Source organism: Cryptotermes secundus, unplaced genomic scaffold (assembly GCF_002891405.2).
Source record: "Cryptotermes secundus unplaced genomic scaffold, Csec_1.0 scaffold160, whole genome shotgun sequence".
In the NCBI taxonomy this organism is placed as follows: domain Eukaryota; kingdom Metazoa; phylum Arthropoda; class Insecta; order Blattodea; family Kalotermitidae; genus Cryptotermes; species Cryptotermes secundus.
The window spans coordinates 1,826,367-1,851,395 of NW_019745080.1; the positions used below are offsets into that span (position 1 = coordinate 1,826,367).

The 25,029-nt window shown below is 41.7% G+C and overlaps 1 protein-coding gene across 1 annotated transcript in view; it reads left to right on the plus strand.

Annotated features, from left to right (window-relative positions):
• LOC111874882 (protein O-mannosyl-transferase TMTC1) overlaps positions 1 to 25,029 on the plus strand; it is a 339,223-nt gene that overhangs the window by 19,820 nt on the left and 294,374 nt on the right. The window contains exon 2 of the mRNA XM_033755644.1: positions 23,787 to 23,990. Within this exon, the coding sequence (XP_033611535.1) occupies positions 23,981 to 23,990 (10 nt within the window). The 5' untranslated portion in view covers positions 23,787 to 23,980. The remainder of the gene's footprint in view (positions 1 to 23,786; positions 23,991 to 25,029) is intronic.

The following is a 25,029-nucleotide window of genomic DNA, read 5'->3' on the forward strand; positions in this document are numbered from 1 at the left end:
CTCCCGGAGGACTTGTTCCCTGAATTTTTCCGCCCTTAAAAATTCGACGACCTCCGCCGGGTATTTGAACCCGCGTACTACGAGTCATGAGGTGGGAACGTTACCTCTAGACTACGGAGGCCGCTAAAATATTTCTAAGTTTGATCGTTATAACGCAGTAACCTTCATTATAACGGACTAATAGGGGGAACAGGAGTCGGGATAGCTCAGTCGGTATAGCGATAGGGTTACGGGCTGGAGGGCCGGAGTTCGATTCCCCGGCAGGCCAAAGTTTTTTTCTCTTCTCCACAGAGTCCCGACCGACTCTGGGGCCCTTCCCAACCTCCTATCCAATGGGTACTGGGGGCGATTTCCCCGGAAGAAAAGCGGCCGGGGTGTGAAGCTGACCACTTGAATTAATTAAGCGCAGGAACAATTTTACCTTTTAATAGAGGGGACAGATGCCTGTTATCTCCGATGTCCGCTATAATCGAGTGAAGCTATATTCAGGGGGTACACGCAATAAACATAAAATCGTGCATTGTGATGGCATAAAAGTATTTGTTATATTTGGGTTCTTTCTTAATTTAAATAACATTCTAACTACAGAACCTTCCTAGTGCCTCAACATCTCTAGAAATTCACAATTATACACAGCCAAATCTCGCCCGTTATAACGGAAATACGTTATATCCTCACCCGTTATAAAGTAAGTTTTTTTAGTGGATCTTGCAGCCCATTCAGGGCCCTGGCACAGCAAACATGTATGCCTTGAATGGTATTCGAACCCACGATCCCAGTGTTCGAGCGAGCGAAGACGGCCTCAGACCGCACGGCTACTGTGACCGGCATAAAGACGCTTTACTACTCCTATATTTATTTTCACATTCATATTGCCCACTATTTGAAAGTAATGGATTACTACATCCGACATTTAAAAGTTCGTCCATCTGGGATATGGTGCCCTATAGCTCTCTGAAAGTCAATAGACGTTTCGGAAGGGAACATTACCTCCGATTTCAGCGTAGCAAAACAAGCCAAACACGATTCCAGTACTAAGTATGTAGCAGATCTTACCGCTGCAGGGTTATACGTGTCTGCGCTCATCTCATACTGCGCAGGTATCACAGCGCCTTCTCTCTGCGTAACAAGTTCTTCAGAATTATTATCGATACTTGAAACCTACTGCCGGGAGCGGCTTTAACTCCTGTCGGCTGGTTAGCCGATCCCCAAACTGCACTTCATATTTCAGTGATGAAGCTATTCTCTTACTTTTCGTGAAAACTGCCGTAAGAACGGAAACACACGGAGGAGGAGAAGGGATCTTATTGTTTCACTTGAGAGCCACGTGCAAGTTCACTTATATATACAGAGAAAATTACAGGTGCATTTATGCGTGTAAGAAGGACATATGTTCTTTGTTTTCGTGGAATTAGAATTGATACAGGTGTATCTTGATATACGTACGTAGTACTTACAGCTGCGAAAAAAGCATTGCATAACACGAAAACCTACAAACAGAAGCCTCTTTTCATGAAATAAATGTTACAAATGTTAGTTACATTCTGTTATGGTCCAATTAACTACCCATTTAGTAGCTAGACTGTATAGCGCCGTATGAATAATATTTTTTTACTTTTTGATGAAGGAGCAAATTACACCTGGAAAGAATACATTTTTTTATTGCTAGTGGGGTGGGACTAAGTCCCTTGTACTGCGGCCACTTCTGGCCTATTGTGCCAGCCCCAGATGATAGGTGAGGTGATTGTGGAGCAATTGGGGGAATGAAGATTTGCAAGGTAAACCGAAGTACTCGGAGAAAACCTGCCCCAGCGCCACTTTGTCCACCACAAATCCCACTTGACCAGACCGGGATCGAACCCGAGCTGCCGCGGTTGGAAGCCGGCGACTAACCGCTTGAGTTATGGCGCGGCCAATTTGTCTGAGTAATATAAGTAATTAAGTAATTAAGCACTACGCCATGAAGGCGTATGAGACAGTGGATGTACAGATCCATGTTTTCTTGACCTCGGCACTAGCTGGATGTGAGTGGTCAGCTTCACTCCCCGGCCGCTTTACCCCTGGGGAAAGTGTCCCCGGTACGCATTGGATAGGAGGTTGGGTGGACCCCAGAGCAGGTCTGGACGATTTGGAGAAGAGACCCTATCGGGACTTGAACTCCGACCTCTCAGTCGTCCAGTCCGTAGCCAGTCGCTATACCGACTGCACTATCCAGGTTCCTGAGTAATATGAGTAACAATTATAATTTAAAATTTTCTGACACAGAATTAAAAGTTTATGGGTCTGAAGTTAAAGTACTCAGTTTGTTCCCAAATAATGTTAAATAATAAATATTAAAACAAGTGAAAATTTGTAATTACTCCTATGTCGGCTACGATACTGCATATGGGGCACGTTGTAGCGTAATTGGTAGAGGCATTGTGGAACAAGCCAGAAGGTTGCGGGTTTGGGTCTCGCTGAGGTGAACTTTTTTTCTTCTTCAATTTTCCTAATCCTTCCAACCGCACTATGGTCCAGGGGTCGACTCAGCCTCTAACAGAAATGAGTACCAGGAATCTTCCTGGGCGGTAAAAAGCGGCCGACATTTAAGGCTGACAACCTCACCGCCCGTCTGTAAAACAAGTGTGGGAGCCTCGACGTCTCCCAATCCTATGGACCTTCACGGCCTGCTACAGGGTTAGTTTTTACCTTTATGATGCAGAAAAGTCAATAGCCTTCAGATGTACAGATGTTTTATGGTAGTGAATTTTGGAATTAAGGAATGGTTGAGAAGTTGAGATGAATATTTTTAATATTTATGAGAAATTTCAGCAAAATAAGTGAAATAAGAATTGTAGATAAAGGACAAAAGTAGTATAGGTTTTATTGAGCCGAAAAAAGAGAAAGAACATATCAGAAGTTAGGATCGAATCCACACCCATAAACAAGCTGTGACGGAGAATATATAAGGAGGTGGAATTTAGGGCACAATTCAGTTCATAAATGTCAATTTGTCTGAATTAACAGCTCGATGGACTTCATAGTTCTCCTGCAGTGAACTGAAGAACGGCGAGGTACGCTACGTTCAATTCTGCACTGTACATTGCCAATGTATCCCCATTTGTTACGAAGTAAATAATGAATCAGATTCGTTAGCAGCACATCACAAATTACCTCGATTCGAAAGAGAGGAAAACTGCCCTTTCAAATTGACCCGGATCGAAGTATATCTGCTTTCTATTTTTTTCTGTAATTCGCTTAGTGTTGGGTGGAGTCCAACTAGGTCCACTCGGCACGGCGGCCACTTATTGGCATATTGTACCTGCCCCGAGTGATTATGATGATGGAGAATTTGGTGGAATGAAGATTGGCGGTGAAAACCGAAGTACTCTGAGAAAACCCACCCCAGCGCCACTTTGTCCACCACAAATCCCACTTGACCAGACCCGGGATCGAACCCGGGCCGCCGCAGTGGGAAGCCAGCGACTAACCGCTTAAGCTATGGCGCGGCCCTTATCTGCCTTCTAAGTCACAACCTTCCTTGCATGCTGCCTATACAACAAACGATTGACACAGTTAATCCACGAAGATGGAATCAACATATCGAAATGTTGGTATGTTCCTACCGAATTACCAAATTCCACGTAGATTCCAAATGGTTCTGACGATGGTGTATGATATTCGTTTTTAATATTTTCTTTCATTTACTTTGTCCATCGTCCGGTATTCTAAAGAACGCAACGTTTCGGAAATTGGAGCTGTTTCCGTCCTCATGTGAGGGGGAAGACACCTGCTCTGTTGGGTTCCTTTGAAATATCTAACCAAAATCACTGGATTACCGGAATTCCGGACTATGGACAAAGCCCAGAAACCCAGTAATCCAGATTATCCAGCACCACGTCTCATAAGGCCACAATCTGTACATGCCTCGTGGTTAAAAGCTCAAAATTTATATTTGTGTGAGTTGATAATTGGGAATGACACTTCGACATCTACTCTCTGTCATTTGATTGATTAATCGCCCCGGCAGACAGAATGGATGTCGGTAAATACACGATTCCACTATTTGAAAGAGAGAATATAGCCTTTTGGCAGTTATGTAGCTACTAAAATAGCAGTGTCTAATTCATGTTGACGTTAACAGTACGAAATCCCATAAGGGACATAATATTTATTTCACAACCCCCCAAAAAGGATGTTTTATGCTCTAGCAATATAAAATATAACTGACGTAGCGATAGGATGTGGTTGTATAGACTGGAGTGCAGATATGTGTTCAGGATGATACGGATTTGAAGTGATTTCTCCGTATCGATTTTTTGAATCGATTTAACGCGATATACAGTGTCTACTCTCCTAAGCTTTAGAAGTGTCCGTTCTCAGCATAATGATCGGTGAATATGGTCGAGTCCTCTAAGTGAGATAAGGGTTGTAGGGTGCGTGTGAGCTATAACGCCGCATTAAAGTGTACCATCCTCCTTTACCCCTCCCACAACAGCTAATGCAACCACTGTCCCGCTAATTCTAACCAAACTTCTCACCTACTCACTCGCAACCAAGAGATCTGGTATAAAAACATAGCCCATACTAGATTATTATAATTATACGTTCCGTTTCTTTTTTTAAGGGGGGGGGGCTTTCAGACTCAGATCATTTCGTCATTAACCCTTTAAAGCTCAGTGGTCACTATACGTACCACCTGCTTTAACGTACTAAAACTCTGTATTCTACCCACAGTGTATGTCTGTGTGTTCCTATGGTTCTCACAGTAAACAGCGACTGTTTCGCTAAACAGCATTAACCAGTTGGGCCTTGTAGCGGAGACGTGACGTGTTTCCTGTGAGATACGAAATGAATTTGTTTACTCGTATATTATTTAGAGGAAATTCAGTCTTTAAAGGGTTAAATAAGTGTGTGAAACTTGAATATCGAAACCCCATAATAAATTTATTACCATTAATCGACATATATTCTCTCTGGTGACGAAACGAAAGTTAAATTTATATACATTTATATCTATTTACATTTAACAGAATTATCCACCTTGTTCGTAGCAGGAGTAGACTATTATTTTCTAGGATTGTACGCCGTGAAGTCCGATAAAAGCTCGCCGACTTTTGGGAGGAAGGCACTGTCTCAGTTTTCGCTGTCGGAGTATAAGCCAAGAAAACGCCCAGCAAGAATCAAGCAGGGGGTAGAGATCTTATTGTTGTTTACGTCTTCCTAGTTGCTGCATTGCCTCACTCTTTGAAATTGAAGCTAGAGGCAATGATTCTCTGGAACGTCGGTAGGGGTGTGAAACTTGGTCTCTGACATTAAGGAAGGAACATAGACTTATGGTGTTTGAGAACAGGGTGTTAAGGCAAATATTTGGACCGAAGAGGGATGAAGTGACAGGAAGTTGGAGAAAACTGCATAATGAGGAGCTTCATAACTTGTACTCTTCTCCAAGTATAATTAGAATGATCAAGTCAAGGAGGATGAGGTGGGCAGGTCATGTAGCACGAATGGGGGAGACGAGGAATGCATATAGGATATTGGGAAAGCCGGAAGGAAAGAGACCACAGGGACGACCAAGGCTTAGGTGGGTGAACAATATTAGAATGGATCTTAGAGAGATAGGATGGGATGGTATGGATTGGATAGATCTGGCTCAGGATAGGGACCGGTGGAGGGCTCTTGTGAACACGGTAATGAACCTTCGGGTTCCATAAAATGCTGGGAAATTCTTGAGTAGCTGTAGAATTGGCGGCTCCTCAAGAAGGGCTCAGCTCCATGAGTAAGTAAGTGGGGTGGGACTAAGTCTCTTGTACTGCGGCCACTTCTGGCCTATTGTACCAGCCCCAGATCCGCTGAGGTGGGAAGCCGGTGACTAATTGCCTAAGCTATGGAACCGCCCTGGCGGTACTAAGGACAACTAGGAATAGTTTCAGTCATGGTAGTCTGTGTCAACGGTTTGAAGTGAAACCCCCGAATAAGGAACCCAGACCCTTACCGTTGAACCAGTCTGCTCGGTTTATTGTCCTTGTTGATAGCGTTGTTAACAGAAACGAGTGATATTTAATCTGGAATTTGTTACAGTTGCCAGCTGCATTATTAAGGCCTAAATATGGCAGGTTCCTGCTACAGGTCTTTTATTTTCGTTTATCCTCGTACGAAAGGAAGTTATTCACTGTAATAAACAGGCTATAAAATTACTTGCGAGCGAATTCCGAGAGAGCGGATTCCACATTCTCGCGGAACGATGCAATATGGGGATCCATATCAACAATCATTTCCATCAGGGGCACATATTGGAGTCGCGAAGTAAACCGCCCCTACGGAAACTGGATTCACCATTAAATTCTCTGATGCTATCGAAGTAAAATTGAAGCGCATTGAATAGCTGATTTCATAAACGATTATTCTGCATGCAAACATATTCTTTCAGTACACGCTTATACAGGTGCCGGATTAGCTCAGTCGGCATAGCAGCATGTTGTGGGCTGTAGGACAGAGGTTCCATTTCCTGCAGGGAAAAGCAATTTGTCTTTAATCCACAGTGTCCAGACGGGCTGTGTGGCCCACCCAGCCTCCTATCCAATGGATGCCATGGGATTTTTTGTCTTGGTTAATGTGGCAGGGGCTTGAAACTAACCACTCACCTCCACCTAGAGTCTAGGTCAAGAATGGTGAAGCTATATCTTCGTTCTCGAATACATCTTCATGTCGTTGAAGTTAAGTAAGTTCAGGGAAAATTTTATGTTATTTTTTACACGTTTGTACTGTGTCAGTAAAACGGTACTGACTTTTCTTTCTTTTATCATGACTCCTGTTTCGCCATGTTGTATCAACATATCTACAGATGCCCTTCGTATCGTGGCAGAGGCTTCCCTCAAACTCCAATGGGCATTCCTTCTTGATAAGTTTACAGTTTCACTGTGAATGGAATTCGTAAGACGATTTCACATTGTAAGTTATAGCATATACTTTTTACATTTATTAGCATACTTTCCTTACTTAAAAAAAATGAAAGTATGCTTATGCGATCACTGTGCTGTCTGTGTGTCTGTGTATACCCCCCTCCACCATTATGTGTGAACCAATCTTTATGAAAATTGGTCTGTATATCATAGCACCTGAGCCCATCTCAGCTGCGTACTTCATAAATCCATCCAGCAGTCTGTGTGTCTTATGTATGTCCTCCATGGTTGCTACGCAGCGGCTAAAAAAACATTACCACGGCAACTAATGCACACGCAAATCTGTAAGGTCAGTGTCGCATCAAAGGAAAGTATGCGATTAGTTCTTCCCAGAACTTCTTGTTTTTACTCTATTTGACGACGCTGTCAGTAACTTCAGTAATATGGCGTCGAACAGCAGATGATGATAATGAATTTGAAAGGACGTGATACAGTGAGATCGTTGTCCAGTAAAAAAAAATTCAGGAATTTGCCTGGAAGAACTGAGAGAGAGCGCAAAGGCCGTCAGTGATAATGGTCGGTATTCAAACCGGACACTTCAGGAATACCTCAGGAACTTTTTTTTTTCCTTGGCACTACAGCCCTAGTGGGCCTAGGCCTACCTCCATGAACTCCGTTCACTTCGGTTTTTCTAGATCTTACACATTCAGTAGGACTCCTTGGGCGAGTGATCAGCTCGTCGCAAGGCCCCTACCTGTACACAAACACAGAAAAACGCACACAAACATCCATGCCCTGAGTGGGATTCGAACCCACGATCCCGGTTTCCAAGCGAGCGAACACAGTGCATGCCTTAGACCGCTCGGCTACCGTGACCGGCAGCTCAGGAACTTTACTTCTTGAAATAACTTGTTCAGTTATTACGTTATAAATCCAAATAATATGGATGTATAAATTTGCCAGTACTAATCCGGTAAGATCTCTTATTGTAACTGGAGATACAAATCTTATTGATTATAAATATATAAATAATAGTTAAAAAATGGCCGCCATTTATAGAGCCCACAGGTTAATTAATTTATTTAAAGGGCATGCCACCTGTCCGTATTCTGATCATTATAAAATCAGTACAAATTTCTTTAAGATTCATTTTAATGTTATTCTCACATCTACGATTTGTAAGTTGCTTCAATTCTTCAGATTTTGTGACTAAAATTCTGTGAGCGTTTCTCTCCCCTCTGATATGTATCGTAGTTTTCTTTTCTTCCTCCCCTTTTGTCATTCGAACAGTATTTTGCGAGGAGCAGCTTAGCTGGATGGCGCTGGATGCAGGAAAACATTGCAGTATAATTTTGAAATTGTTTTCTATAGTCCAGATTCAGCTTTTCATTACAGTAGCAATCTGCATAAGGTTTGTGTAATGTCACAGACATATATAGGGCCAGGTAACAATATTTCGTTAAACGTCATTGGAAATTACAAGCCGCTGCTGAATGAGGTACCAGAAGGCATAAAGGCATGTATAATGCACAAATGAGTAAGACCCACATTTAGCAGAAACATGATTAGCTCTGGTTTTATCGCTAGGTTCTGCTGAAATCGGACGTTCCCCATTGTCTCGTGGAGGAATGTTGGTAGGTGTAGATGGCTCTTCTGTTCGCCTTTTATGAGAACACAATGCAAACACCGCAGCGAGAGGGTCGAGCTGCAGTTGCTGATAGGAGACCGGTAAAATATGGTGGCAGCTTTATCCCCACCCTTCCCCACCCCGCCCAACCCCAAACTGAATTAGCTGAGTAATCAACTTGTGAGAGAGGCGATTGAAACAGAGATAGTACCCTGGAAAAGATATTCGCACGTGTAGATTCGGATTAAGCGGATTATCTCTTCCTACGAATTATTATTTCAATTGGTTAAAAAATTAATTTATAAGTGTTAATATTTTAAATCGTGGTATGGGAATGCGTAATAAATCTATTATTGTTCTTAATCTGTTTAGTGATTCAGTAGCACTTTAGCTGTCTTTTACCATGAAGATGGAGGCATAAAGTTTCTCCGAAACATTGGTAACGATATACCGGACTATGCAGCGTAACACCCAAAAAGGCAAATATCATTAGTCTGCATCGCCGTTAGGGCGTCAAAATCTGCATTTTCATCGATATAGGAAAATTGTCACGTCTTTTGGAAACAGGATGGATCTGGTGATATCCTTTCCCCTCTCGCTCTATATATATATATGTATAAAATATAAAGTTATCGCTGTCTTTAACTAATTAAGCATTACACCATGAAGACGTATGGAGGAGTGGACGTATAGGCCCACGTTTTCTGGACCCCGGCACTAGTTGGAGGTGAGTGGTCAGCTTCACGCCCCGGCCGATTTACCTCTGGGGGAAGGGGCTGCCGGTACCCATTGAATAGGAGGATTTGTGGGCCTGAGAGCCAGTCTGGAAGCTGCGAAGGATATTAAATTCTTGACTCTACCAGGACTCGAACTCCGACCCCTTGATCGTACAGACCATAGCCAGTCGTTATACTGACTGCGTTATCCCTGCTCCAATATAAGCCCCAGTAAATTTCTGTTGGTCCTCGCCAGCGTAGTCGTTCTTGGTTTCGGGCCTCGTCGTGATCCAGGACCTAATTTATATTTGTTTCAAAACTGTTTGTGTTTGGAAATAGGGGTCTCCTCTTTGACCAGAGGACGGGTTTGTTATTTCTGGGTTGGTGCCACATTTCTTGCACCGTAATTCTGCGCGAGTGCACTTGCACTTACACAGCGTCCAGGTAAGTGCATTTAAATGCGTTTTTGCAGGCGTGAGATTTAGTAATGTCATTTCGTAACTTCAGGTTTCCATAGCGACGTCGAACTTTAACGTATTGTATGAATGTTAGTTATGTAGTTACAAGATATCGAGCAATATTTTGTTTCGGTGTATCTCATCTCTTTCTGTGGTTATTACTAATATTCTGATGTGGATGTTTAAAGTGTAATATATTGTAACGTATATGTTGCGTGACTGTTGATGCGGTTTGGATTGCTGAATGGATTTGTTGACCACTTATACACACCACTCTGAACTACACATAATTGCAGCGTCACCGCAAGTCCCCACAATTCACAAATCACCACAGCACCTGCTAAGTCGTTTTCAGACTGCTGTGTCTTCACCAGCCATTCCTTGGCAACGGCTCCTAACAGTAGAGATTCTTCAGCTGCACGAGCTCAGGTCCTCTCTTTCACAGCCTCCCATACACAACTCTACACCTAAAGTTGTGTCGGTTATAACATCTCGTCTCGGACCAACAGAAAACACAGCTCTTCTATTGCTGCCCAATTGCTTCCGCCGGAACGTGTTTTGTTTGCGATGGCGTCACCCAGTAACAGGTCTGGTATATTTGCTTATTTCGCAGTTGTTGCCTATTAATGGCTCTACACGCTCACGCTACAATACTATATAAAGGAAATGGTTAATAATTATTACTTAAGTTTGTTATTCGTGGGAGGTGGCGTTAAACGTCATCTAGGACTAGAAAGGGATGACGGGAGGCACCAGGAAAAGTTAATGGCGTGACAGCTTGGAACAGTTATTCGATTTTCCTGTGAATTCTGAACGGATGTTTCAATAGACTACTTTCCAATGCAGAGGAAATATCAATAGGAAATTCAATAGGATGACTTTAAGTTACCTTGATTTAAGGTAGATAATGCATTTCAAGATTTTTAAAAATCATCAATATAGGAATAAGGAATAAGAACGAATATTAAGTCGATGTAAAGGGAGAAGTAAAATCAGAAATGTAGCAAGGATAGGGCGTAGCGGAAAGTTAGTTCAGAGGAGACGCAGTCGACCGGGAAGGAAACAAATGAAACACAATTTTCTATACGGGAAGACATAGGAAGGACAACTGACAGGAACGACAGAGCGATGTGTCACGAGTGGGAACTGGAAGAATTCGATTTCTGTTCTGTTCTGAAGACTAGAATATTCAAGGCAGGGTAACTGTGAACCTAAACAGCTATTTGCGTAACTTGTATTGAAACTACGAATGTGAGACATTAAATCACTTCTCAAATATATCCTTAATTTGTATTTCTATTTGCCACTCGTTTGGCCTTTTGCACGCGTTGATACGGTAATCGGGGACCGCCTTTGTGGTTTAGTGGTCAGAGTTCCTGACTACAGATCCGGAGGTCCCAGGTTCGATTCCAAGCGCTACCAGATTTTCTGAGAATTAGTGAGTCTGGAACGGGGTCCACTCAGACTTATGAGGATAATTGAGAAGCTATTTCAAGGAAATAGCGACCACGCGACACCCTCTATCCGCAAAAGTTTGTACTGACTTCGCCGATAAGCGGCGGTTGCTCGGTCGGCATAGTTTCGCTTGCGGACTACAGGCTACGGAGTTTGTTTTTGGTACGGTAGTCGGAAATGTTTATGGATATAAATGATTGAATCCTTGGAGGAAAGTCCTTTTTGACACGTCAAAATAGTTGCGCAACTCTCTCTCTCTCTCTCTCTCTCTATATATATATATATATATATGTGTGTGTGTGTGTGTGTGTGTGTGTGTGTGGAGATACAGCCCTTTTGGACCTTGGTCGCTTTTTCAGTTTCTTAATCCCATACACAGTATGACTCCTCGAATAGGGGATCAGCCTGTAGCAACGCCGCTACCTACACAGAGAACAGACAGACAAAATGAACGCACACAGACATCCATGCTTCGAGTGGGATTCAAACCCACGATCCCAGCGTTCAACCTGGCGAAGACTGTTCATGTTTTAGACACGCGGCCACCGTCATCGGCGTAGTTCAAATGTTGAGGGATCTGCCCACAATTTATGGAACCTGGAAGTGCATTACCGTGTTTGGAACGGACTTCCATTTGTCCCTATCCTAAACTTATGTGCGCTATGAATACATAATTCTAACCGAAATCCTGTTTAACATTTCCTAACATGCTTTTATTTGTGCCAAGTTGTTAGCCCTGCGTCTAACCCCCCAAGTTGGAGGACTGCTTATTCAGTATACGCGCAGATACACAGTGGCATAAAATTACTGTTGTTATTTAAAGAGTTAAAAAGAAGAAGAAGAAACGAGGATTAGTTTAAGACACCCATTTGAATGCGCGGATGGAGCTAAGGTAGGAAAGTCTCTCTATCCTATTGTGCTTGCGTCTTCCCTTCTCCGCCCTTTATTGGCCCTGGAGCGAGAGAAACGTGTGTTCTGCATTAGAAGGAATGGGGAAGGTTGGCGCATGCGTCACTCGAAGAAACTGAATTGTGAACATAAACTCTTAGGCCAAGGAGTGAGGTCTTGGTAATAGTTTCTTGGAGTAGGGTGAAACTGAGTCCACTTGGCACGTCGGCCACTAATTGACCTATTGTAACAGCACCCGATGATAGATGATGAATGTGGAGCAGTCGGTGGAATAAAAGTTGGCAGGGGAAACCGAAGTATTCGGAAAAATAAACTTGCCCCAGTGCCACTTCTTCCAACACAAACCCCACCTGTCGTGACTTGGGCTCGAACCCGAGCCACCGCGATGGGAAATGACGACTAACCGCCTGAGTTATGGGTAGGCCGCGGTCTTCCAGTAACGCTCTAGCTTTAGATCCGAGAAATCCTGGCATCGAATCTTTACCCGGGCTCTCCTGACGGAGTTATTTTTTAAGTATTACTCTCTTCCTACAAGCAAATGCCGACATAATGTCTTGCTTAGGCCACGAAAGCTTCCCATGAAATTCTTTCCACCGAGCAGGTTAGTCTAGCGGTAACGCTTCAGACTTGCATACGGAGGTGCTCAGTTCGAATCTCGCATGAGAAACCGGCTGTCCATACCGATGTTACCACAGCTTTTCTTAATCCCTATTAGAAAATGCTGGATAGTACCTGAAATCGGCTAAGAGTAACGCTTTATTTAAGTGTGAATTCCAAAGCTGCCCTTCTGGAATATCGGTTGAAGCACGGGCTGTACTGAGGTTTCTCAGCTTCTCCGGAGAAATTTTTGGATAATGCGTCCATGACGTCACCACCGCTTATTTCCATTTCATCATTTACCACTCATCTTATTATTCAACGATCCATATGCTAGTTTCTGACTGCGTCGTAACACAGTAACCCCTTCATAAGGGCCCACGCGTGCACACATACACGCACATATTCAATAAACACAATACACACCCAGCAGACAACACACGCAACACACAACACAAAACACACATACCCAACGAACACATACTCAAGAAATACAACACACAAGAAACATACACACCCAACACAAAATATACACGGCCCATACAACACAAAACACACAACACACACAAAACACACACCCATGCGCTGTATAAATGAGACTATCTCATACCATCTCGCTTTTTTCTGTGTTCATATTCTCACGATGATTGATGAAGGACGAAAATTCTTTTTGTGTGAGTGAGAAAATAAACTAGCCAAGAAATGGTGTGTGCAGACCAACACGTGTTTCGGTAAGATGCCAGAGTGATGAATTTCGAAGTTAAATGCTGAAGATTGCTATACTAGAGGACGATTTATTCTCAAAAACTTTTCAGTTGTATTTCACGTAGAAAATTATTATAAGAGAATTAAAGTAGTATCTTTTGTATTCATAATGTAAACGCACTTTTATGTTCATTTACTGATTTGCAAGGGTTTTGTGCAAAATTTGTTTGTGTGTGTGTGGTGATTACGTACATCAATGTATACATATTAGAAAATTTTGTTATAAAATAAAATAACTGAAGCCCTGAATGGTACATGATGTGCACCTCTTTCATATACCCTTATCACAAGCTTTATTTGGAAATGAATAGTGTGTGGCGTTGTTGGGGGGAAAGATAACATTATAGATATTGACTTTCCATAAACCGCTTGTTTTCTAACCGAAACATTTTGAAAACCAGGGATCAGTTTACTCATCCGTTATTGGTTACTGTACTTGGTTTCAGAAGCTCTAAATCGGAGAATGAAGTCTGTCGCCGTTTGATGTACTCTTAGACTCCATTAATGGCACCAGATTAAACTCGTCTCGGTGTTTCCTACAGTCATGAGCGTTGAGATTTAATCGAATTAATTTTCATTATAAATTTATTTGAAAATTGTTTTCAAGTCCGTAGTTGTTAAATTGTACAAAATATTACATAATTATTTAATGTATACATCACCACACAGCTGCACAACTGGTGTGCTTTAAACTCATTTTCACAAAAAGGTGGTGTCATAAGACTTATTCCTTTATGTTTCTTTTCGATCACCAATATTTATCATTAACTGGCTTTGTATATGTATATAATGTCACATGTATGAGGAAACTACAGGCGGGATTTGGACTAGTGAATAGAATTATTGACCACTTACAGGTCGTAACTACAAAGAACTGTAGTATTATTGCTGATTTCCACGCTACAAATCACTGGACACCAAGTCTTCTCAGTCTATTTTCACTAGCCTTTACTTGGTAACCGCTCCCCACAATGGCTGTTCCTCTGCAGTGTTTGTAATAGTCATATCCTGGTTACTGATTTCAATAAAGTAGTTATACCAGTCTCAAACATGAAGTCTTCTTTGCACAGCCGAATTCCATTTGCCATCTCGTCTCTATTATTCTGCCAACTGCCAACTCCGGAGACTCTCTCAGTTCTCTGCTGCAACTACAAACTCCGGAACTCGACTCAGTTCTATCTCTAGCTACCTGGGGGTGGCCATCACAGAAAACACCGCTTCCTCTATTGTTGCGCGTTGATTCACTGCAGCAGAGATATGTTTAACGCACCGTTGCGTAGCAGCGCGCCCGGCGGGGACCCCACAGACAACACTGCTCCTCTATTGTTCGCTTCCGCTTGAATACGTTTACTGAGCCGTTGCCTAGCAATGAAATATTCCTGTTTTCAGGCGTCATATCACAATACTCGTATATAGAACGTCAAATTTATCTTTGTCATTTTGAACACATATTCATTCATCAGTAATCTGTCAAGACGACAGGTCCACAGTCTCTTCTAAAACACTTCCTCCACTTGATGCGATCTAGAGCTTTCTCCTTCAAATGGAAATATCCTCTTCTGTCCCCAAGGTCATCCAGCATCTTCTTACGTCTTCTTCTTCGTCTTCTGGTCACTTCTATCCGCCCCTCTATCTTTCCTTCAATAACTTCTTTTAGAAGGCAGTTACCGCGTAAGATATGACCAATCAAATTAGCCTTCCGTTTTCTTATTTCGTGTGGGCTATTCCTCTGCTCACTGACTCTAAATAACACTTCTTCATTTCTCACATAATCGGTCCAACTGATCTCCTCCATCCTTCTCTAACACCACATTTCGAAGCTTTCCAGGTGTTTCTGATCTACTGCCCTAAATGTCAAAGTTTCAGCCCCATACAAAGCTATGCTCCAAATGTAGCATTTCACTAGTTTCTTTCTCAAATTTAAGTCCAGTCTGCTGGTAAAAAGATTCTTCTTCTTTGCTAAATGCAGCTTTTGCCATGGCAATTCTAGATTTAATTTCATAAGTACAACTTCCATCATCTGATAACAGAATACATATATCACTTTAAAAATTACTATTGACTTTGATATCTCTCTTTAACAAGGGGCACGAGGTAGCGTAGTTGACAGAGGCACTATGCTACAAGGCGATAGGCCGAGGGTTCACTTCCAGATGAGGTCATTGCATTTTCCAATTGACCTAATCCTTGTAGCCTCACTATGGCCCTGGGGTCGACTCAGCCTCTGATAGAAATGAATGCCAGGAATCTTCCTGGGTGTAAAAGGCGGCCGGCTCGTAAGGCTGACAACCTCGCCGCCATCTGAGAGCCGCTTGTCTAGAAAATATGGGAGCCTCGACGTCTCACAACATGGGTATACATGGCGTGTTACAGGGGTGGTTTAATTTTTTTATCTCAATAAAAAATGTTGAAAAAATCGTATACAGCGTAACTTCTCCCCCTTGAAACTGAATAATATTTGTCCAAAATACTTTTCATTCGGTGCTAAATAACTGATTTATTTAAAGTAACCAAGACAAATGGGACACCCTGTATGTATTTCGTAAATAATAGCCTGGTGTCCGCACATCGCCGTGGGGAGACAATTGCATGGAAAAACAGCGCTGGGTACTGAGTTTCCTGAAGTGATAAGCGTGTATATTTATTAGAGATACACCAATTGTAATAAATTAAGCACAAGACTGCAATTCTGTACACATTACACATGATCAGTCTGATGGTGTTTTTTTTTGCAATCTTAACAGAATGCTGTTGTATCTAAAACGAAAATACCGAAAATTGGCATACAACGTGGAATTTTTATAGTTTTCTTTCGTCCTAAATACATATCTATTCTTATTATACTAAGAATGTGCTTTACAAAGGACAAAGAAAAACATTCCATCTTGAGTTCAGCTATTGTTGAAACACGTTGATGGAACTCTGGAAACTGGGTTACAAGGGCTCTTTCTTTGATCGAACAAACGAAGCCAGGAGACGCGTAGGTTTTCAAAAGTATATGCACTTTTTATCAATGTTTCCTTTTACAAGAATACAACGAGTATGAAAATCGTGACTTGGATGTTTCGCTCATATTTGTTTCGTACCTGATTTATAAATTTTTACTTGACTGGCGCCTTTGCAGCTCTGTCAGTTTATTATGGAAAAGTGACGATATACGCGTGCTTGTAATATTCATTGGCTTATCAGCTTTAAAGTTGTAGACACTTCCAGAACATTCTGCAGTGTAGCACAACTGACAACAGTGGAGCTCTGAAAGGAGAACCGTTGCCTTTGTAGCGAATCTAAAGGAACTTGTACTGGGTGAGGCAAAAGAAAAAGTTTCTTTAAGTCGAAAATAAATTAACGGCCTTACTGATTTGAATGGAACTCGTGTATTTGATCAAAAAGTTCTATTGGGTTAATTTGATACATTATATAGAAAAATAATTTCAATTTTTAATGTTAAAATAGTGTATAAAATCTGTCTTGAATTTAGCGGTTATTTACAGCTTGTCACGATCTTGACATCGGTTTTTCATTTTTCCTTTGGCGCTACAGCCAAAATTTGGGCTTTGGCCTACCTCCATGAAACTCTCCTTTTCACTTCGGTTTACTAGATCTTAGACATTCGGTAGGACTCCTTAATCGGGTGATCAGTTCGTCGCAAGGCTGTACACAAATGCAGAAAAAAACACATACACAAACACCAAACATCCATGCCCTGAGTGGGATTCGAAACCACGATCCAGGCCTCTGAGCCAGCGAAGACAGTGCATACCTTAGACCGCTCGGCTACCGTGACCGGCTCAATTTGTATTAGTTCACATCTGTTTCACTGAACGCCATTACACTGTTTTCACTTTGCATGCACTGGCGTCTAACTGTATGTACTGTTTCACTAAACATGAACGCTGGACACCGCTAACAATGTTACGACGACACTCAACTCAATTCCAGCTTCCATCAGACTGCTCTCCTGAACTTCTAACCACGCTTTTTTGCCAGCGAATTCATTCTGGAACTTGTCGCAGGGTCACGGCCAACCTTCGTCTTCTGTAGTTCCTGAACAATCCAGGATGTGGGCTGGGGGAGCCGTGATATTGTAGCTTGTATAACCGTTACTATGCGACGACCGCGGGATAGCCAAATAAACGAGATACGTTTCTAGGCAACGGCTCGGTAAACACATTTCCGCAGTAACGAATAGAAATACTGTTCGAAACGGGGTGTTTTCTACGTTTTCCGTGCAGAGGAGTTATAGATAACGGGAGGGACCAAGTCAGTTCTGTAAGGTAGTCTGTGAAGAGATGATTTGAGTGCGTGAAGCTGAAAAATCTCCACTGTTAGACGCCGTTGCCAGGGAATGGCTGGTCAAGGCACAGCAGGCTAGAAAAGGCTTGGCGGGTGCTGTGGTGATTTGTGAATTGTGGAGATTAGCGGTGGCGCTGAAACTGCTTGTAGTTCTGAGTCGTGTGTATAAGTAACAAATCCAATCCAAAACTCCGTCGATAGTCACATGACAGTATATTTTCGGGACAGTGGTGAGTACGAACGGTCCGCCTCCACCAGTTAACACGCAGATAGACATTTTCACATTCATGTTACTCGCTGATTGAAAGTGTCAGGTGATGGGACAGTTGAATTTGTGAAATCCGAAAATAATCAATAAATTCTCCACATTTAAATGATGTACGGGTATATTACAGTATTTGAAAAGAATATGTAAAAAAAAAATAAAAAGTAAAGCTATCTCTATACCAGGCCGTGAAGGCCCATAGGGTTGTGAGACGTTGAGGGTCCCGTATTATCTAGACCAGCCGTGTCAAACATGCGGGCCGCGGGCCGCGGGCCGCATGCGGCCACCATAGCCACAAACTGCGGTCCCTCAACTTTTAGAGCTAATTGATATTAAAATCAATATTAAAATTTTAGTAGAAATATTTTTTGTAAAGACAATTTTCCAACAGACCGGAAGACAAGAAGTCTCACGCAGACATAAATTAGCAGGCTGCAGGAAATTCAATGTTTTGCTAATTTTACACAATTTCTTGTGTAATCTCTCTTTTTACATATTGAAAAGCTGTTTGGTACTTGTCAAAAATGGCATTCTCTTGCTTTTTAAAACTGTAAGATATGTGACTTTAGGTAATTATATTGAAATTATTCCTAAATAATAAATAGAATTAAATTTCCTTGTATCAAAATATAATGTGTATTTCTATTTTGAAGTGCGGTCCTGGACTATTATTTATAGGGCTTAGGTGGCCCTCTGTACAAGTTGAGTTTGACATGCCTGATCTAGACAATCGGTTCAAAGATGGCGGTAAGGTTGTCAGCCTTACGCGCCGGCCGCGCTTTACTCCCCAGGAAAATTATTTAATTAATTCCTGGTACTCATTTATGTTATAGGCTGAGTGAACCCCAGGGCCATAGTGCGTCTGGAAGGATTAGGTCAATTGAAAAAAATCCAATGGCCTCATCGGGACTTGAACCCGCGACCTTCCGGCTTGTAGCATAGCCCCTCTACAGATGGGCTATGCTAAACCAGATGGAAACGTTTCATGTTGAGAAGTTACTGCAACAAAGAACTGAACATATGTGGTCTATCGTATCGCAAGATAACATCCAATCGACCAATGAAATGGACGTGCAGAAACCGTAATCTAAAATAAAAGGGGGTTCTATTCAACGTAGGTTCTGTTAAAATAAATTTGAAAACATTTTCCTGTGTAACGAGTCAATCAAACTGACCACATTATGTGCTCCACAGAGCTTACATGGATTTCATTCGTTTGCGTAGATTTGTTCGCTTGTATAACTTTGTTTATTTTCTTATTTAAATGCAATTACTTGATAATGAAATCTCAACAAAAATTATTTTGAGTTTGTATTTACACGTGCCACCATAGGGAAACTAAAATACTTGCTGAAAATATATAATACCACATTCACACCAAACATACCTAAGTGGAGAAAATTTCAAAAGAAGAAAAATATACAGATTTTTTAAATATCTTAATATAATACTAATATATTAAATATATTTAAACATACATTAAAATAGTGTTAATAATGAAGGAAATACTGGTGCTAATGGCCTGTACTTCTAAGATTGGATATCAATACTCGCATGAAAATACTTTATGCTCGGATCGACATTTCTGATGCTGTGAGGGTTTGTAGTCCGTAACCCTCCCACACTTCTGAGTACTTTCCATTTCATCATTATTCAAATTTCCCTCTATAGTAATACATTTTAATCCTAAGTGACGCTTCTCTTGGTGTTATCCAGTTACTCCAATCAAATTCATTGATAGTCCTTAAATTGGGACGTGACCGCTTTTTAAAAAATTCTTTTTAATTCATGAATTCGCCATCATCAATTTGAATTCCTGAAAGTGTCGTTAACTAAAATTCAAATTAATAAAAATAACGTGGCTTTCTGGATTGTTGCGGTGTTCAGCTCAGACGAAGTCCGACGTTTCGGAGAAACATCGGCTACGTTTTCAGAGTCGACGATTAAAGTAAACACGAAACAGCAGAATCATATTGTCCGTCTAAACTCCACGGAGATATACAAGCCAGAAAACCACGCTTCTTATAGTCACCTTTGTAAGATTCTCAGACCCCACAAATGTATAAATGAAAGAGCAATGCTTTAAAACATCTTTGCTTGAAACTTTCCACCCTCCTTAGAGACTCAGTCTGTCGTGTTTTGAGGCGTCATGGTTCATTTCCTGTACAAATGTTTGTAGAGACACGCAGGAACCTGAATATTTACAACTCACCTACGCTTCTCTTCTCCCGCTTTCTCTTGTTATCAAAAGACGCATGTAATGGGATGAAGTAGTGTGTTACATATTAATGCTTCCACTGTGAAGGGGTTCCAGTAGCGGCTCTCATAAAGTTTTCGCTGCTATCGTCTTCCTCGCACAGCTGATATGAGTAAGCCATTCTTTGTATTAGGCTAGTGAGCTTAAACTGTAGATGGCCGAAAATTAATATTAATTGAGAGTGGGCCCTCGCGAAGACTATCCTAACACATTGCTCGCTTTTTCTTAGTTGAAGATTGGAATAATAACTTTAAAACGTCCAAACCTTTAATTTTTAGAAGGATAAACTATCGCAATGCCGGTCACGGTAGCCGAGCGGTCTAAGGCATGCACTGTCTTCGCTCGCTCGGAAGCCGAGATCGTGGGTTCGAATCCCACTCAGGGCATGGATGTTTAGTTTGTGTGTGTGCTTTTTTCTGTGTTTGTCTACAGGTAGAGGCCTTGCGACGAGCTGATCACTCGCCCAAGGAGTCCTACCGAATGTGTAAGATCTAGAAAAACCGAAGTGAACGTAGTTCATGGAGGTAGGCCTAGGCCCACTGGGGCTGTAGTGCCAAGGAAAAAAAAACTATCGCAGTAACAGGTGGTGGAGGCCCATAGGGGTGTGAGACGTCGAGGCTACCACATTTTCTAGATAATCGGCTTACAGATGGCGGTGAGGTTGTCAGCCTTACGCGCCGTCCGCACCTTTACCCGCAGGAAGATTCCTGATACTCATTTCTGTTAGATGCTAGAAGGATTAGGTCAACTGGAAAATCCAATGACCTCATCGCGAATCGTACCCGCGATCTTCACTACATGTAATCTGCCATGAAGAAGGAAGAGTAGCGGTAATGATCTTGAATTGTATTCGGGGTAGGTGCTCGGTTTGAATCTTGGCTAGAACACCTCCAATCTTAAGTGTAGTTTTTCTTGATTTCCAATCAAATGCCTGGATAGTATCTTAAATTAGGCCGCTTCCTTTCAAATCCTTTCCGATTGATAATTCAGTAGTCAATCTTCTATTCGACGCTATACATAATCTGGATATTGATAGTCTCATAGAATATATCACAATAAACACATTCGAATCTAAGTACAGAGGGGTCCAAAAAATGTATACACACACTTCAGCGTACAAAATATCTGCGTAAATAATTTGTTGGTATGCCTATTGTTCGACCTCTATTAAAGTGTGTTGTTATTTACAGACATTTTCGAAGTTGAACGAATGTATACAAATAAATTATTTAAGCAGTATTTTGTTATGGTGTGGTTTAGTGGTCAGGGTTCCTGGCTACAGATCCAGAGGTCCGCGTTCGATTCCTGTCGCTACCAGATGTTCTGAGAAGTAGTGGGTCTGGAACGGGGTCCACTTAGCCTTGTAAGGAGATTTGGGCTATTTCCAGGAAATAGCGGCTCCGGTCTAGAAAACCGAAATTAACGGCCGTGGGGATCCATTGCGCTGACCACGCGAGACACTCTATCCGCTAAAGTTGGCACTAACTTCGCCGACAAACGGCGGTCGCTCGGTCGGTATAGTTCGTTTGCGGACTAAAACCACAGAGGTTTGTTTTTTGTTGTGTTGAAATGTGTATAATTTTGGGGTGGGATTTGTTTATATCTAACTTTGCAGATTGACGGCCACCAAATGACGTGTGAAACTAATTTGGGCACTGATGTCACGTTCAAGACGCCACTGCATATCTTCTAATAGCTGTCAAGGACCCTTTTCTTTTACCCAGTCACTTTTCTACGAACTAATTTCCAAAGTCTGCAGTTCGGCATTAAGTCACAAAATCAAACTTCTGCGGCCCCTGATTCAGGCCACTTCTTCTAACAATTCTGGCGTCTTCTTCAGACTGCGCTTAATAGAAGAACGAAAGGGAACTTTCTAATAAACTGCCCTTTTATCTTCATCATCATTGGCAAAACAGCACTTTTTGAAACATAGCCTTCTTCAGAAGTCTCTGTCATGCTTATTTTTTTCTGGTGTAAATTAGACCATCCCGTTTTCACTTATTTGGATTTTGCAACAATTTTTTTTTACAGAGCAAAGTCGCCAGCCTAGCGTACAGCCCCCAACCTGGAGGACTAGATCTCTGTATTTATGTCCCCCCAGTGACAGGGTGGCATAGTTATACCCTCAGGCACGGGGTTCCCTTTTCGTCGCCTTCTACGACTCACGTCCACACGAGGGAAATTTTATTTCTGCCTCGTAAATAAGGCAAAGTTGTCGCTGTGCTTAACTAATTAAGCACTACCCCATGGAGACGTATAGGGGAGAGTGGATGTAGATTCACGTTTTCTTGACCTCTGCACTAATTTCAGGTGTTGGTCATCCTCACGCCCTGACCGCTTTACTCCCGGGAAAACCGCCCCCGGTACCCATTAAATAGGAGGCTGGATGGGCCCTAGAACCAGTCTTGACGACACGATAAAGAGAAAATTCTTGACCAAACAGTGACTCGAACTCCGACCCATCTGTCGTCCAACCGAAACTAGTCGCTATAGTGGCCGCGCTATCCCGGCTCCTGATATATTAAATATTTCTCAATTATCCCATGAATTTTCCTTCAATGTATTATTTTGCTATTCTTTCTCCCTTCTCAGGCAGAGGATCTTTCTCCTGTGAAGTCTTTAAAAACTTCTCAACGCTAGTGCGTTTACCTTCCCGCGCTGAAGATGTGTTAACCGAATTCCGCTGCTTCCCGTTTCTGCTTTATCCGAAAGTTGCTGATGGCGTTGATAGTTCAGTGCTGTTTTATATTTTAATGCAGCAAATCCTTTCTGTTTTATTGTTGTTAATGACGTAGGATGGTACGTAATTGTTGCATGACATGAATAATATTTGCATTTATTCCAGAAATCTCTGCTCACTAATGACGTAGTGGAGAGGTGTAGAAATGCATGAATGAAGAATCTTATATACCATTTTATTTGAAACGTTTAAAGCACAGTAGTTACTGCATGTTCCGGCTTCCTGACTATTAAAATATCTGTATTTTGTCCACATAGTGCACTCATGGTTACTTTACTTCACGACGTTAACGTATTTTGTTTCCTGTGAGGTTTGAATTGAAATTTTTAAATATTTCTAAGAAATTTGTGCTTCTAAGAGTTTTAAATGTAAACAGAATATAGTTACGTCGACCAATTTATATTTAAATTACGGGTTACTATTATATATTCACTTAAACTAGTAACAATTAAAAACATTGAGAATTATCGAAAAGAATAATTATCATAGCGCCTTTACTTTTGTTACATGCCGTAATAATAATAATATCTTATAAAATAATAACAATGCAGTACAATTTGGCCAAATATTTCACAAATCGAACAGTACTCTTTCTTGGATGTGATACCGTGTAGTCTGGCCGAAGTTCAACAGCGTTTCAGAGGAACATGTTGCGTCGATCTTCAGGCCTGAAGATATAAAAGAAGACTAAACAAGCTTCTACAAGACTACATGGTGTCAAGACCCGAACATTAGTCTTCATTTTCCATTATTGTTTACATTGTTTAAAAACTGTCATTAAATACGCTGAAATTTAACTTCTGGGCTTCGGGTTCATTTGCAGGTGAATTTGTGTGAGGTTCTTGGTGACAGAGGTGGCACTAGAACGAGTTTGTCTCCGCTTTCTTCAGATTTCCTCTACTAAACACGCCGCCATTGCTCCCTGCGCCTTGATGTTTGCAACACCACTGACCAGGCAGCACGTTAACGCATCCCTGGCCTTTACATCGGGAGCTTAAAGTCTGATCTGGAACTTAGATGGTAGAAGGTAAGGAACTAAGTTTGATTGAAGTTTAGTCTAATTTTCACATAACTATAAGCATCAACTGAAGATCGTTTTAGAGATATACCCTGTGTAAAGCATTTCTGATGGTTCATCCTACTCTGAGCAGGCAACTTTACGCAACTGAAGCCCCTTTTATTCAACTAGATATCTCGTATGGTGCGCCTACAGATTATTGTTCGTAGATTTATAAAATGTAATTGTAGCTTTCAAGAATTCACTAACATTTATAGTACCAGGAATATTCTTGGGGGTAAAGGGCGGCCGGCGCGTAGGGCTGACAACCTTGCCGCCATCTATGAGCCGATTGTGGAAACCTCAACATCTCACAACCCTATGGGCCTCCGCGGCCTGTTACAGGGATAGCTTTACTCTAACTCTTTTACACCTAAACTTAGATCTATCCTGTTGATGATGAAACTGCAGAGATGTTTTAGACAGAGTTTGTATTGCTGTAACAATATATTTATTTACTTTGAGTACAATCTAATGAAAAAAGCGATAAACAGGCGTTTTCGCTACTTCAAGATAAAGTCACACGAATCCCTGAAACTGAAATGATCGTATAGTCTATACGTGATGCTGTAATTCAGAAACCTTCCACAGAATTCTGGGAACTATGTCAGGTTTGAAACCTGCTACTGAAATACGTAAACGGCTGCTGAGAATATGTAATGAACCGTGATTCAGTTTTCACGGGTCTCCGTCCAGCAGCGATCAGTCGGCATTCAAAATAACATTACACAACACAACCCTCCAGCTGATTCCCTCAGTAACGCCTGATCCCAACAATACGTTTACAGACGAAAGAACTTTCCTGTAAGAAGTATTGCCTGCAGACGGACTGACAGTAACAATGGATTTTTACCCTAGGCAGAACAAAAATAATTTCTAACCGATGTTGACACAATTAAGCATATAAAACGAAAATCAGTAGATCTGAAGTCATTTTGTGACAGGCCTTGCTTGTGTAGCTCATTACGCAGAAGCCCAACGCAAATATGTAAATATCATCCGATTGAAT